This window comes from Arvicola amphibius, chromosome 1 (assembly GCF_903992535.2).
Source record: "Arvicola amphibius chromosome 1, mArvAmp1.2, whole genome shotgun sequence".
Lineage (NCBI taxonomy): Eukaryota > Metazoa > Chordata > Mammalia > Rodentia > Cricetidae > Arvicola > Arvicola amphibius.
In genome coordinates this window covers 37,096,764-37,110,571 of record NC_052047.1, presented here as the reverse complement: position 1 = coordinate 37,110,571, position 13,808 = coordinate 37,096,764, and the positions used below count along the sequence as shown (strand labels likewise).

Below are 13,808 nucleotides of genomic sequence, written 5' to 3'. Positions count from 1 at the left end.
CTCTTTTTAGAATTCATTTGTCATGCCATGGAGGTGGCTTACACCTTTATGCAGAGCACTGACACCAGCCTGTTCTACACAACAAACTCCAGGCCTGCCAGGGCCACATAGTAAAACTCGTATCAAAACAAAAAGAAAAGAAAGGATTTAATAAGTGAAGCCTAAAGGATTAGCCTAGGAAGGGAATGGCAAATAAAGTCTATGCTCTGATGTAGCAGTGCACTGGAGCATCAGCATGGAGTATGGGGTCCACACAGTGGCTGGCCTGTGCCTCCCCAGCTGGGGACCAGAGGATAACACTGGTGTCTTTATTGGTCTCCATTTTTTTGAGGGGGGAGGGGGTTTCAAAGCAGCATTTCTCTGTGTAGCTTTGGAGCCTGTCCTGGAACTCACTCTGTAGACCAGGCTGGCTTCGAACTCACAGAGATCCACCTGCCTCTGCCTCCAGAGTGCTGGGATTATAGGCATGTGCCACTACCGCCTAACTCCCTTACTGAACCTGGAACTCTCTTTTCACTAGGTTAGCTCACGGTGATGCCTCAGGGTCGGTCACGCTCTGTCCCCACAGCACAGGTGGGGTGAGGCACGGATATTCTCCAGCACACATGATTTTTATATGGGTACCTGGTATCTGAACACAGGTCACTCTGCTTGCTTAACTCACTGAGACAGCTCCAGCTACCATTTTAAAAAATGTTTCTACAACACACATACACACACACACACACACACACACACAAAGTTTCTAAACATAACCACACCTCCCAACTGAATTTTCAAATTAAAATATCCAATACTCACACATCTAGGAGCTATGGAGGAAGGAAGGGAGGTGGACCTTAAACTCATGTAACTCAACAATATAATTTAATGACAAGCACCCCAATCTGGGCATTCTTTGTAACTTAGACACTCTGGGTTTGTAATACACAATTTAAAATAGGCCTGTTATAGATAGACAGTTGTTTGCTTTACATCTAACACTGCAGGAAGATAATAAAATGAACGAATAAGTTTACGTTCTTATTCTAAAACTTACATAAGCAATGAAAAGTCAGTAAAGGAGTCTGAATTACCGTTTTTTGTAATTTTGTGCCCATAAAAAGGGGGGACACTCACCGTTTCTGTATTTGTAACTTTTTAAACTATGCTGCGAACAGCTGGGTGGCACACGCCTTTAGTCCCATTACTCAGGAGGCAGAGCCAGAGACAGGCAGATCTCTGAGTTCAAGGCCAGCCTGGTCTACAGAGTGACCAAGCCAGGACTATACAAAAAAGAAACCCTGTGTCAAAAAAGCAAAATATTATGCTAAGAACATATCTTATCAATTTAGAAATCAAAGGTAACAAAGCCCTATTTAAATTGTTGAAAATCAGGGTGGAGATATGGCCCAGTGGTCAGAATACTTCCTGCTCTTCTAGACCAGTACCCATGTCAGGCTCCCACAACCACCTAACTCCAGCTCCAGAGAGTCCAACACCCCCTTCTAGAAATTCTGCGAACTGTACTCATGTGCAGAAACACAGATCTACATATACACATAATTAAAAATAAAATCCCAAGCCTGGCAGTGGTGGTGCATGCCTTTAATCCCAGCACTTGGGACGCAGAGGCAGACGAAGCTCTGTGAATTCGAGCCCTCCTGGTCTACAGAGCAAGTTCCAGGACTGCCTCAGAGAAACTCTGTCTTAAAAACAAAAAACAAACAACAACAACAAAAAAAAAAAACCTGGGTGGTGGTGGTGCCGCCTTTAATCCCAATACTTGGGAGGCAGAGACAAGTGATATCTTTGAGTTCGAGACCAGCCTGGTCTACAAAGCTAGTTCCAGAACAAGCTCTAAAGCTACAGAAAAACCCTGTCTCAAAAAACCACCACCACCACCAAACCCAAGAACCCCCTCCCGCCAAATTTTAAAAAACCTGTCCTTTTTGTTGTTTTTTTGTATTTGTTTAGTTTTGTTCTGACAGGGTCTCTCTACAAAGCCATGGATGCATTAAAACTCAACATAGACCAGGCTAGCTTCCAACTCAGAGATCCAAAAGCATGTGCCTGGTATAAAAATAAAGCCTTAAAAAGTTTAAAAGCAAAGGACTAGGGCTCAGATGCAGAACACTTGGCTGAAAAGCATGGGTCCCTGGATTCAATTCCTAGCACTGCCGAAAAATTGTTGCAAAGCAGAAAGTAACAAGTACAGCTCAGGCTGTAACCCAGCGTTTAGGAGTGACGGGTCAGGTAGCTGAGGCTGCAATCGGGCACTCAGGAGGCTAAGCCCCATGGTTAACAAAGGGAGTTTCAGGCCAGCACACACTACCAAGTGAGGCCTTCTCTCAGCAAAATAAAACAAAAAAGCTAAACACTGGGACGTTATTTCTCCTCTCAAATCTTACGATTGCATGTAAAAACACTCTTCAGTGGGAACAACCTGAGACTGATACTCAGAACCCACACAGTGAGAGAGAACTACTCCTCAAGTTGTCCTCTGACCTTCACAAGTATATCACGGCACACACGTCTAAAAACACCGTAAATTAAATGAATAATAAATGTAAAAATTAATAAAAACATTTCACCCCATCTTCCAATATATCTATGGCCGAGTACACTGATCCTTTTGTTTAGCTATGTATGTTTTTGGTTCATATTTATTACTGAAGGATTAGGTTAGTGTGCAGTTAGGCCTGGGGTATACATAGCTTCCCTCCCTAACCAAGCACACAAGCAGAGTGGATTGGCTCTCAGGGCAGAGAATTTTAGTCTGAGTCTATCTCACCGAGCCAAGCAGTCTTTCTTTTCATTACTTTACAGCCTCTCCGGAGTTTTGACATCACCTTGGCTTCCTTCCTGTTCCTTAACATCCAAGGAGGAGCCTTCCTGGTGCCTTTTCTTAGAAAGAACTTCTAATTTTAGCCTGCTGGCAGAGGTCTACAGCAATCTTTATATCTCATGGAAGGGAAGAGAAACACATGCGTCTTTGTATTCACTGAAATTACAAGTTTTGCTTGGGAATTTTAAATCTTAGATTTATTGGTTGATTTTATGTGTGTATGTATGTACCTGCTTGCACGTATGTATGCATGTATGTATGTATGCTGTATGCATGCAGTGCCTATACTGGATCTGCTGGAACTGAAGTGAGCTGGCATCTGGACAATTGGAACTGGGCCAAATCCTCTGGACAAGAAGCCAGTACTCTTAACTGCTGAGTCACCCCCTTCCTCTTTAAAAAGTTTTTATTTACTTGTGTGTCTGTATGCAAGTATGCTGTGTGCGGGTGAACTGGAGGCCAGAAGAGGGCACTGGATCCCTGCAGCTGAATACTAGGTGGTTGTGAGCTGCCTGATGGGTGAGCTGGAACCAAACTCTAGATGAGTAAGCCCTCCTAACCATTTCCCCAGCCCACTTCTGATGTCATCCTGAGGCTCTGGTTACGCAGGGTCCACCAAGGAGCCGAAAACACCATCCTTTCAAGGTTTCCGAACACGCTCCCATTTTCTCTGCATTCTTTCTTTTTCTTCATTTATGTCTGGCACTGACATTTCAAATGTCTTGTCTTCACCCTCTCTTATTTCTTCTTTCATCGACTTTGCTGCTGAAACTCTTGCTTTCTGACTTCACGAGCTGCTCATTCTCAAGGTTTCTGTTTGGGTCTCTAACAATGCCCCTCTTCACTGTGTATGCAGACAAGATCTCTCTTGAGTGCTGTATCGTCTCTGATGTTTCTGGAATCTGCTATGAGCTTCAGGAGTTGTCTGTTTATCCTTTTCTTATATTTCCATCCTGGAGTTATCTGCTGCATGGACATCTCTTAGATTTCTCCGACTCTGTCCTAAGGTATGAGTCCGAGGCTTGGTCCAGAGATGGTTTCTTCCCTCGTTGTAAAATCTCCATGACTACCCTCTTCCACCACACCTTCTCATGCACCCTGACCTAGAAACTGAGCTAAAGTTAGAAACCAGGTCACATGCATACACCCAGGCAAGGGAAAGGGTGGACACTTCCCAGTTTTAATTACTTCTAAAATGTAGCCAAGTTGGAACAACAACATGAAAAAAATACCAAATTAAAATATAAATTTTAAAGAGAGATAGTAATTCTTAATTAAAAATGGAAACCCTGCTTCACCATAGTTAAATTGTAGGACTATTTTTTGCTATTAATGTCAAAGTATTTTTAAAATTATGCCTTATGTTGGACTAAATTTAAGACTCGAGGGGCTGGAGCAATTCCTTACTGGTCAAGAGCACTGCCTACTCTTCCAAATAGCGCTAGTTTGATCCCTAACACCCACACTGAGACTTACAACCAGGATCTGAGACACTGTTTCCAGGACTACCAGGCACACATTCAAGCAAAACGCCTATACACACAAAATAAAATACTTTTTAACAGAATAAGACTTGAGAGGTTGAGGAAATAGCTCAGCAGCCCTGGGTATAATCCCTAATACTTAAAAAAGTACTTTATTATTAATAATGGTCAATTTTCTCTTTCTATACACTATAATATAAATAGTATCAATTTTAAGCTTATGAACTAAGAAAGCCTTTTTTCTTTCTTTTTTCTTTTTCTTCCTCCTTTTCCTCTTCCTCGTCCTCCTCTTCTTTTTTTTTGGTTCTTTGAGACAGAATTTCTTTGTGTAGCTCTAGCTATCCTAGAACTCCCTCTAACTTGCTCAAACTCACAGAGATCTGCCTGCCTCTATCCCAGGAGTGCTAGGATTAAAGGTATTTGCCACAACTGCCCAGCTCAACTTACTAGATAAAAAAAATGCTTTTCTGAGGATTTATTTGTTTGTTTCTTATGCAGTGTTTCTATCTGCATTCATTCCTGCAGGCCAGAAGAGAGCATCAAATCTTATTACAGATGGTTGTGAGCAACCACTGGTTGCTGGGAACTGAACTCAGAACCTCTGAAAGAACAGTCAGTGCTCTTAACCTCTGAGCCACCTTTCCAGTTTTAGAAAGTCTTTTTACAGAGACTCTTGCTGTTGGAGAAGGACTGAACTGTGTATATCAGAAAGGATACAAGGTTTCATAGTAGCTTGGCAGTCAAACTCCACATAACAAAAAAACAATTATCTGTTCCAACACTAATACCACAGCCTCAACATGACTGTAGCTAACTAACCAGAATGTCAAACATGCTTAAAAAAAACCTACAGAAGTAAAGAAAATAAATCAGTTTTCATCTCTAATAAAACATGTACTGACGGGGCTGGAGAGATGGCTCAGCGGTTAAGAGCACTGACTGTTCTTTTAGAGGACCAAGGTTCAATTCCCAGCACCCATATGGCAGCTTACAACTGTCTGTAACTCCAGGATCCAGCACCCTCACACATTAATACATATAGGCAAAAACACCAATAAAATAAATATTTTAGAAAAAAAAGTACTGCTGTGTTTTATCATTATGTTTTAATTATTTCACCATGAAGTTTCCATTATCAAATATTTTTAGTGACTATCCTGAGACAATCCTCTATTAACCTCTGTGTTTGTTGATGTTTTGTCTGTTACACACAAATTAGTGTACTCTGGGAGGAAGGAACCTCAACTGGGAATATGTTCCTACCACATCAGCCTATGGGCAACCCTGCAGGCACATTTTCTTGATTAATGATAGATGTGGGAGGCCCTGCCCACCATGGGTGCTGGCACTCCAGGGGTGCTGATACCGTGTTGTTCAGAAAACAAGCTAAGCAAGTCAGGGGCACAGCGATTAAGCAATGTTCCTCATGGCCTCTCCTTCAGTTACTGCCTCCAGCCTCCCGCCTTGAGTTCCTTCCCACTTCCCTTCAGGAGGGAAAGCTGAAATAACCCCTTTCTCCCCCTGGTTGCCTGGGTCATGGCTGCAACAGAAAGGTAGCGGAGAGGAACACTAATCCCACAACCCAGGAAGGACACAGATTAGCTCTGACAGGGACTGCTCTGTTCATCTCACCAGACTGATCAGTCTTCTCATCGCATGTTCATGAGAGCAAACACATTCACAGGGATCAAATCCACCTTCAGCCATGGTTACCCAGCTTGGTCTTACTCAACTATTTAAACCTAGGAAGAAAGAAAATAATAGTTAAGAGTATTGCTGAGCTTCTCTCCAGCTATGAAAAATTCATACACTGCACGATTTACAATATTTACTTAAACTATGCATAATCCATATTTATTTGTGGTGGCATTTCATTTGTATTTTAATAAATAAAGCTCGCCTGAGGATGAGAAAAGTGAAACAGCCACACTGGCCAGCCTTACAGACCAGGCAGCAGTGTTGGACGTACTTAATCCCAGAACTAGAGAAGATTATAAAACAGGAGGAGACAACTCTCAGTCTCATTCTGAGATTCCTGGAGGCAGGATCACCATTTTGGTTTGAGGTAGAGGTAAGAGCCAGTGGCTGGCTGTTTTGCTTTTCTTACCTTCAGGTTGAACCCCAATTTCTGTCTGAGTTTTTATTAATCATGCTTCATTTATCAATGGCATATACCTTATGAAACCATTTCTCCTATATAGTAATTACAATTTTATGATATGAATTATGAACCTGCACAAGCTACTGGTCCTTTTGCCAGCAGCACAACTTCCTATAAGTATTTTTGGGTACTCTAACTGGACTTGTCCCTGATACTATGGCCTATTTACTTAATTCCTAAACTTTATTTGCTTCTGAAATAAAAATTTGAATTTTAAAGCAATCTTCATGCTTGATTTTGAGTATGGTGATGCATACCTGTAATTTCATAACTTAGGAGGCTGCAGAAAATTCTAAACAAGCCTTAACTACACAAGTCTAAAACTACATAGTTAGAAAAAAGGGGGTAGGGGTACAGAGAGATTGCTGAGTAGTTAGGAATACTTGCAACTCTTCTAGAGGACCAAGGACCCACATTGAACAGCTCAGAACTGTCTGTAATTCCAGTTCCAGGGCATCTAACATCCTCTTCTGGCCTCTGTAGGCTACTGCAGGCATGTGGTACATGTAAACTCATGCAGATACACATATACACATATAAAAAATTTAAAAATATTATGAAAGAAAAATCAGGTATCTAAAATAATATCAATGTTAATGGAATTAAAATTGAAGACAACAGGGATAGGAAAGAAGGGTCAGCATTTAAGGGCAGTCGCTGTTCTTGCAGAGGATCAGAGTTTGATTCTCCGCACCCACACAGTAGTCAACAAGCATCTGCAATCCTAGTTCTTGGGGAGCTAATGCATGTGGTACACATGCATATACATATATGTACATACAGGCAAAGCATTCATACATATAAAGAAACCTATAATTTTTTATTAATGACAAGTTAGAGATTAACTGTTACATTCTGAAAAAAACTAAAGAAATGAGACTCTGGGATGGAGTACTAGCAACCAGATTTATTTTTCTGTCTAAAACAAGCTTTAGAAATTGGACAAAATGTATAAAACAGGGGCTAGAGATGACTACAATCAGAATCATAAACTGCACGTGCAGAAGGGGTTGATTCTAAGCACCCATTCTACTTATTCATTTATTTATTTATTTTGGTTTTTTGAAACAGGGTTTCTCTGTGAGAAATATATATATATATATAAATATATATTCTATATAAATATATATATATATATAAATATATATTCTATATAAATATATATATATATATATATATATATATATTTCCCCATATATATATGGGGAGGGGCACTGTGCATGTGTGAATGTCAGAGAGGAATCTGTTTGGTTCTCTTCTAGAGATGGAACTCCAGGCATTAGCCTTTACCCCAATGACCCATCTCACTGCTGATCTGAAGACATTTCTAAGCTATCCTGAAATCAAGCTGTGGAACGGTCTGTGTAACCTATTTCTCATCAAGTAGCTTTCCATCTAAACCCTGTTTGTAGGAGCCCAAGAGGATAAGGAGGTGCTTGCAGGCGGTCCTCCAAAGGCCAGGAAGCATTGTGTACACTCTGGCTCATTCACACGTCTGGAGCCACTCTGGATCCACACCTTAAAACAAACAAACAGGCCGGGCGATGGTGGCGCACGCCTTTAATCCCAGCACTAGGAAGGCAGAGGCAGGAGGATCTCTGTGAGTTCGAGACCAGCCTGGTCTACAGAGCTAGTTCCAGGACAGGCTCCAAAGCCACAGAGAAACCGTCTCGAAAAACCAAAAACAAACAAACAAACAAAGACATACATCCATCCATAAACGGGGGGTGGGGGGGTAGGAGTCAGCCTTCTCCTTAGTGAACTGTGTACAATGGAAATAGAAAATGCAAAGTAAATATGATCTTCCTTTATAGGCAGATTAAATTTGCCCTTCAGAGTATGACTTAGCCTGCGTCCTGTAACAATACTAGTCTTTCCTTCCTCCTAGGTGAGTCTTCCTCTGCTAACACAGTGTTGTTCCAGACCAGGCCTTATGTAGCCAACCGTTCCACCTTCACCTCCCAAATTCTGGGATTACAGACACATATCACTCCCAGCTTCACTAAAATGTTCTGAAAATGAAATTCAAATACCAAAATGTAATCCCACCTCTTGACAATTTCTGTGAGTTTGAAGCCAGCCTGGCACTAGCAGAATTGGAAAAGACAGGCTTGCTACTATCCCGGACAATTCATCACAAGTGTAAACACAGCTCTCTACAAGTCTGCCTTTAAATTTATTAAGAGAATTCAATTTGACCTGCCTCTCCAAAAATCCACATCAGTCACCACCAATCTCAACTCTTCCTCACTTCTTCAAGCCACAGCATTCACTGAAAATACATTATAGAATTCTTTTTTGGTAGACCCATATCTATCACCACACACAAAACTCAAGTCCAAATGGATCAAAGACCTCAACATAAAGCCAGCCACACTGAATCTTACAGAAGAGAAAGTGGGAAGTACACTTAAACGCATTGGCACAGGGAACCACTTCCTAAATATAACCCCAGCAGCACAGACACTGAGAGAAACCATAAATAGGACCCCCTGAAACTGAAAAGCTTCTGTAAACAAAGGACACGGTCAACAAGACAAAACGACAGCCTACAGATGGGAAAAAATCTTCACCAACCCCACATCAGACAGAGGTCTGATCTCCAAAATACACAAAGAACTCAAGAAACTGGACACCAGAAGATCACATAATCCAATAAAAAAAAAACGGAGTACAGACCTAAACAGAGAACTCTCAACAGAGGAATCTAATATGGCTGAAAGGCATTTAAGGAAATGTTCAACATCCTTAGTCATCAGAGAAATGCAAATCATAACAACTCTGAGATTCCATCTTATACCTGTAAGAATGGCCAAGATCGGGGGCTGGAGAGATGACTCAGAGGTTAAGAGCACTGACTGCTCTTCCAGAGGTCCTGAGTTCAATTCCCAGCAACCACATGGTGGCTCACAACCATCTGTAATGAGATCTGGTGCCCTCTTCTGGCATGCAAGCAGACATGGAAGGAATGTTGTATACATAATAAATAAATAAATCTTAAAAAAAAAAAGAATGGCCAAGATCAAAAACACTGATGACAACTTATGCTGGAGAGGTTGTGGGGAAAAGGGAACACGTTTACATTGCTGGTGGAAATGCAAGCTGGTACAATGCCTTTGGATGTCAGTGTGGTGATTTCTCAGAAAATTAGGAAACAACCTTCCTCAAGACCCAATAGTACCACTTTTGGGTATATATCCAAAGGATGCTCAATTGTGCTACAAGGACATGTGCTCAACTATGTTCATAGCAGCTTTGTTTGTCATAGCCAGAACCTGGAAACAACCTAAATGTCCCTTGATCAAAGAATGGATAAGGAAAATGTGGTACATTTACACAATGGAGTACTACACAGCAGAAAAAAATAACATCCTGAATTTTGCAGGAAAATGGATGGAACTAGAAAACATTATTTTGAGTGAGGTAACCCAGACACAGAAAGACAATTATCACATGTACTCACTCATAGGTGGTTTTTAAACATAAAGCAAAGAAAGCCAGCCTACAATTCACAATCCCAGAGAACTTAGACAACAATGAGGACCCTAAGAGAGACATACATGGATCTAATCTACATGGGAAGTAGAAAGTATAAAAGCACAAGATGTCCTGAGTAAATTGGGAGCATGGGGACCTTGGGGGAGGGTTGAAGGGAGGAAGGGAGAGGCAGGGAGGGGAGCAGAGAAAAATGTAGACCTCAATAAATAGAAAAATAAAAAAAAAAAGAATTCTTTTTTGGTAAGATTTATTTAAGTATGAGTGCTCTATCAATTTTATGCCAGAAGAGGGCATCAGATCCCATTAAAGATGGAGTGAATCACCATGTGGTGGCTGGGAATTGTACGCAGGACCTCTGGAAGAGCAGCTATAACCGCTGAGCCATCTTTCCAGTCCTATGGAATTCTTTTTTGGTTTGTTTTTCAAGACAGGGTTCCTCTGTAGCTTTGGAGCCTGTCCTGGAACTCACTCTGTCTATCAGGCTAGTCTCGAACTCACAGGGATCCACCTGTCTCTGCCTCCCGAGGGCTGTGTTTAAAGGGGTGTATCACCACTGCCCAGCTGAAATAATTCCTTTTTTTTTTTTTTTTTTTTTTTTTTGGTTTTTCGAGACAGGGTTTCTCTGTGGCTTTGGAGCCTGTCCTGGAACTAGCTCTTGTAGACCAGGCGACCAGGCTGGTCTCGAACTCACAGAGATCCGCCTGCCTCTGCCTCCCGAGTGCTGGGATTAAAGGCGTGCGCCACCACTGCCCGGCTCCAGCTGAAATTCTTGATAATGTTTATACCTTTATCACTGGGGTCTTAATTTATGCTCATCTTGATTAGCTTCTAATAGATTAATAATAATCTAATTAATAATTAAATAGATCTAATCTATTAATAATTAAATATATGAGAATATTTTTAAGCTAGGACACTACTTAACAGTAATATACTTCTACAGGACTTTCTATGGGGAAACAGCTATTTTCAGTTCTATTCTATCTCCACTTTACAGTTCCCATCTTAAAATAACCTTTTCTGAGGGTGCGGTGGCTCAGGCTTTTAATCCCTGCACTTGGGAGGGAGGCAGAGGCAGGTGAATCTCTGAGCTCAAGGCCAGCCTAGTCTACAGAGTGAGTTTCAGGACAGCCAGGGTTGTTACACAGAGAAACCCTGTCTGAAAACAAACAAACAAAAAACAAAACAAATACTTTTTTCCTTTCAAAAGAAAGGACAGAGTTGGTTAGGAAACGAGAGTGTCAACATGCAGCTGAAGCTGAACACTGCAACCAATCTCACCTCACATTCATGCTTTAGAGACGTTATGAAGCTGCACTGTGCTGGGAAAGACTTAACAAGGCCACTGAGTCAGAATGCTGGGAATCAGCCTCAAAGAGGCCTTTGATGCAGGCATTTAAAACTCTGTTTTCTCACCTTTCCTGCTGCTAAGGCTGCTTGCCTCTTTAGCAGACATCCTTGAAGTTAGCGACAAAACAAAGAAATGGACCTAATCCTTGGGGACACAACCAGCTTCACTTGTTTCCTAAAAATGTGCAAGAAGGAAGGACCTAGGGCCGCAGCTCTATTGACAGTGGGCTTGCCTAGCCCACAGGGTTTGATCTCCAGAGCCTCATAAACAAGGAGGGCATGGTGGCACATGCCTGTAAATGCTGGCAGCTTGCAGAGGGCCCAGATTAGCTCCCAGCACCCACATCTACTGGTAATTCCAGTTCAATGCCCTCTGATCTCCGTGGGTACCCGCAGTCACAAGACACACATAAATCACAAAGGCACACACACAAATCAATGAATAATTTAAAAGTTAAAAACACACTTAAAATTTTTCCAGATAATCTAGGGAAGTTGAAGGAATTACACATGGGCTTAAGTAAGAATGGCTCTGAGCACAATGAAATCGGGTAAGGGCCTGATTTCAAAGTCCCTACTTTGAAATTTGGAAATGACTCACACTAAGCATTTATCTTACAATGTCAGTAGTTTCCTAATGAAGAGACTATTTGTGACAACAATCTAACTGTATGTAGAATCTGATACACAGTTTATGTGGTACAAAGGAAAAATTCGGTTTACACAGCAAGCTCTCAAGCCCACCTACTTCTAAACAATTTATAGTAAGGAAAGCAGCAAAATGATGCTGGCTGGCTGTCAGGAAGCCAAGGCAATCCCCAGTGCTGCGGAGCTGGTCAGCCTCTCTCAACCAAGACTTTTCCTAGTGACATCTGACAATAGTAAGTTGGTTGAATCATGCTGCTTTTATATCCAGTGAGGAAATTTTCCAGTGTCGGTTTATAATCTACCACTAGGAACAAATACTCAGGCCTGGTATGTGGGTTCACCTTGCCTAATTTCACCTTGGGGACAGGGTCAAATTTAATGGCCTGCTTTCTGTGGAGATCAGGAGAGAGACATGTGATTCTACTGCAGTGTGCTTTTGAGAATGCTGCTCACAGCCAATTTGATTCCTTAAAGAAATAAAACTGAAAAGTAGTTTGCAACTCGGCCAAATCAGTCAGTAATCAGTAGCAAGAGCAAAACAGTCATGTTACATACTGTCTTCAGATCAACTGATTTCAGTGGGCCTCAGAAGTGCAGAAATGCACCCACTCACACACACACACATACACCATAAAAGTAAGATAAACTTTTTAAAAAAATACTGGGCTGATGAAATGGCTAGAAAGGTAATGGTGCCTGCTGCCAAACCTGGTAACCTAAATTCAATTCATGAGAACCACATGGTAGGAGAGGACTGATGCCTGCAAGCTGTCCTCCGACCTCCATGATATGTGCACACAATGCATACACACAAAAGATTTAAAACAAAAGGCCCATATAGTAAGCCACCCTGCCACATTTTTAATAGTGGAAAGGATACTTGTAATGATATGTTCTGTCTATTTAAGAAACAAGCCACGCCCACTCCCTCCCCCATCTGCTGAGGCAGGCAGATCTTCCTGCGTGCAGCCTGAGTCTCTTCCTTTTCTATCTCCCTCTCGAAGAGACAGCTTTTGTCTCTCCTCTCTCTCTCCCTCCCTCCCTCTCTGTTCTTCTCTCTTCTCCTTTTTCCTTCCACCGCTCAGAGACCTGCAGCAGCAAAGTTTCTGCCACTGCAGCTCCTTGGGGATCCGCAACTTTTATTAAACCATTACAATACTTATCTATGAAAAGATAAATACAAACAGCCCTAAACCCCACATATTTTTGTTTGTTTTTTCTTTCTTTCTGTCTTTGCTTTGATCTGTGTTGCTCCAGCTGTTAAAGAACTCCACAGACAAAGCTGGCTTGGAATTTATATAAATCCACCAGCCTCTGCCTTCTGAGTGCTAGAACTAAAGGTGTGTGCCACCACACCGAGATGTCTTGTTATTTAAACGCATTCCATACCCTATGGGCTACATTCAAAAGGGAGAGAAATAATGAGACTCCTCACTGTACAGTTTAATTTCTTGTGATGTGAAGGACAGAACAGCATGAGGCTATAGCCCCATTATTTGAGAAGAGACAAGGACAACTTGAACCCAGTTCTGGGCTAGTCTAGACAGAACAAGATCCTGTCTCTGAAGCCTGTGTCTTCTGAATTTAATGTGTATGTTCTAAAGATTTCCAAGTTTTACTTTTGTTTAAAAACTTTCTTGTGTTGCCGGACGCCTTTAATCCCAGCACTCGGGAGGCAGAAGCAGGTGGATCTTTGTGAGTTCGAGGCCAGCCCGATCTACAAGAGCTAGTTCCAGGACAGGCTCCAAAGCTACAGAGAAACCTTGTCTCGAATAACAAACAAACAAAAAAAACTTTCTTGTGTAAGTGTGTGTACGTGTGTGCAGAGGACACAAGAGGG

The 13,808-nt window shown here is 41.7% G+C and overlaps 1 protein-coding gene across 1 annotated transcript in view; it reads right to left on the bottom strand.

Annotated features, from left to right (window-relative positions):
• The window catches only part of Smim14 (small integral membrane protein 14), a 47,707-nt gene that overhangs the window by 19,177 nt on the left and 14,722 nt on the right, over nucleotides 1–13,808 (bottom strand). The window contains exon 2 of the mRNA XM_038335808.1: nucleotides 5,944–6,053. Coding sequence (XP_038191736.1) covers nucleotides 5,944–6,018 — 75 coding nt within the window. The 5' untranslated portion in view covers nucleotides 6,019–6,053. The remainder of the gene's footprint in view (nucleotides 1–5,943; nucleotides 6,054–13,808) is intronic.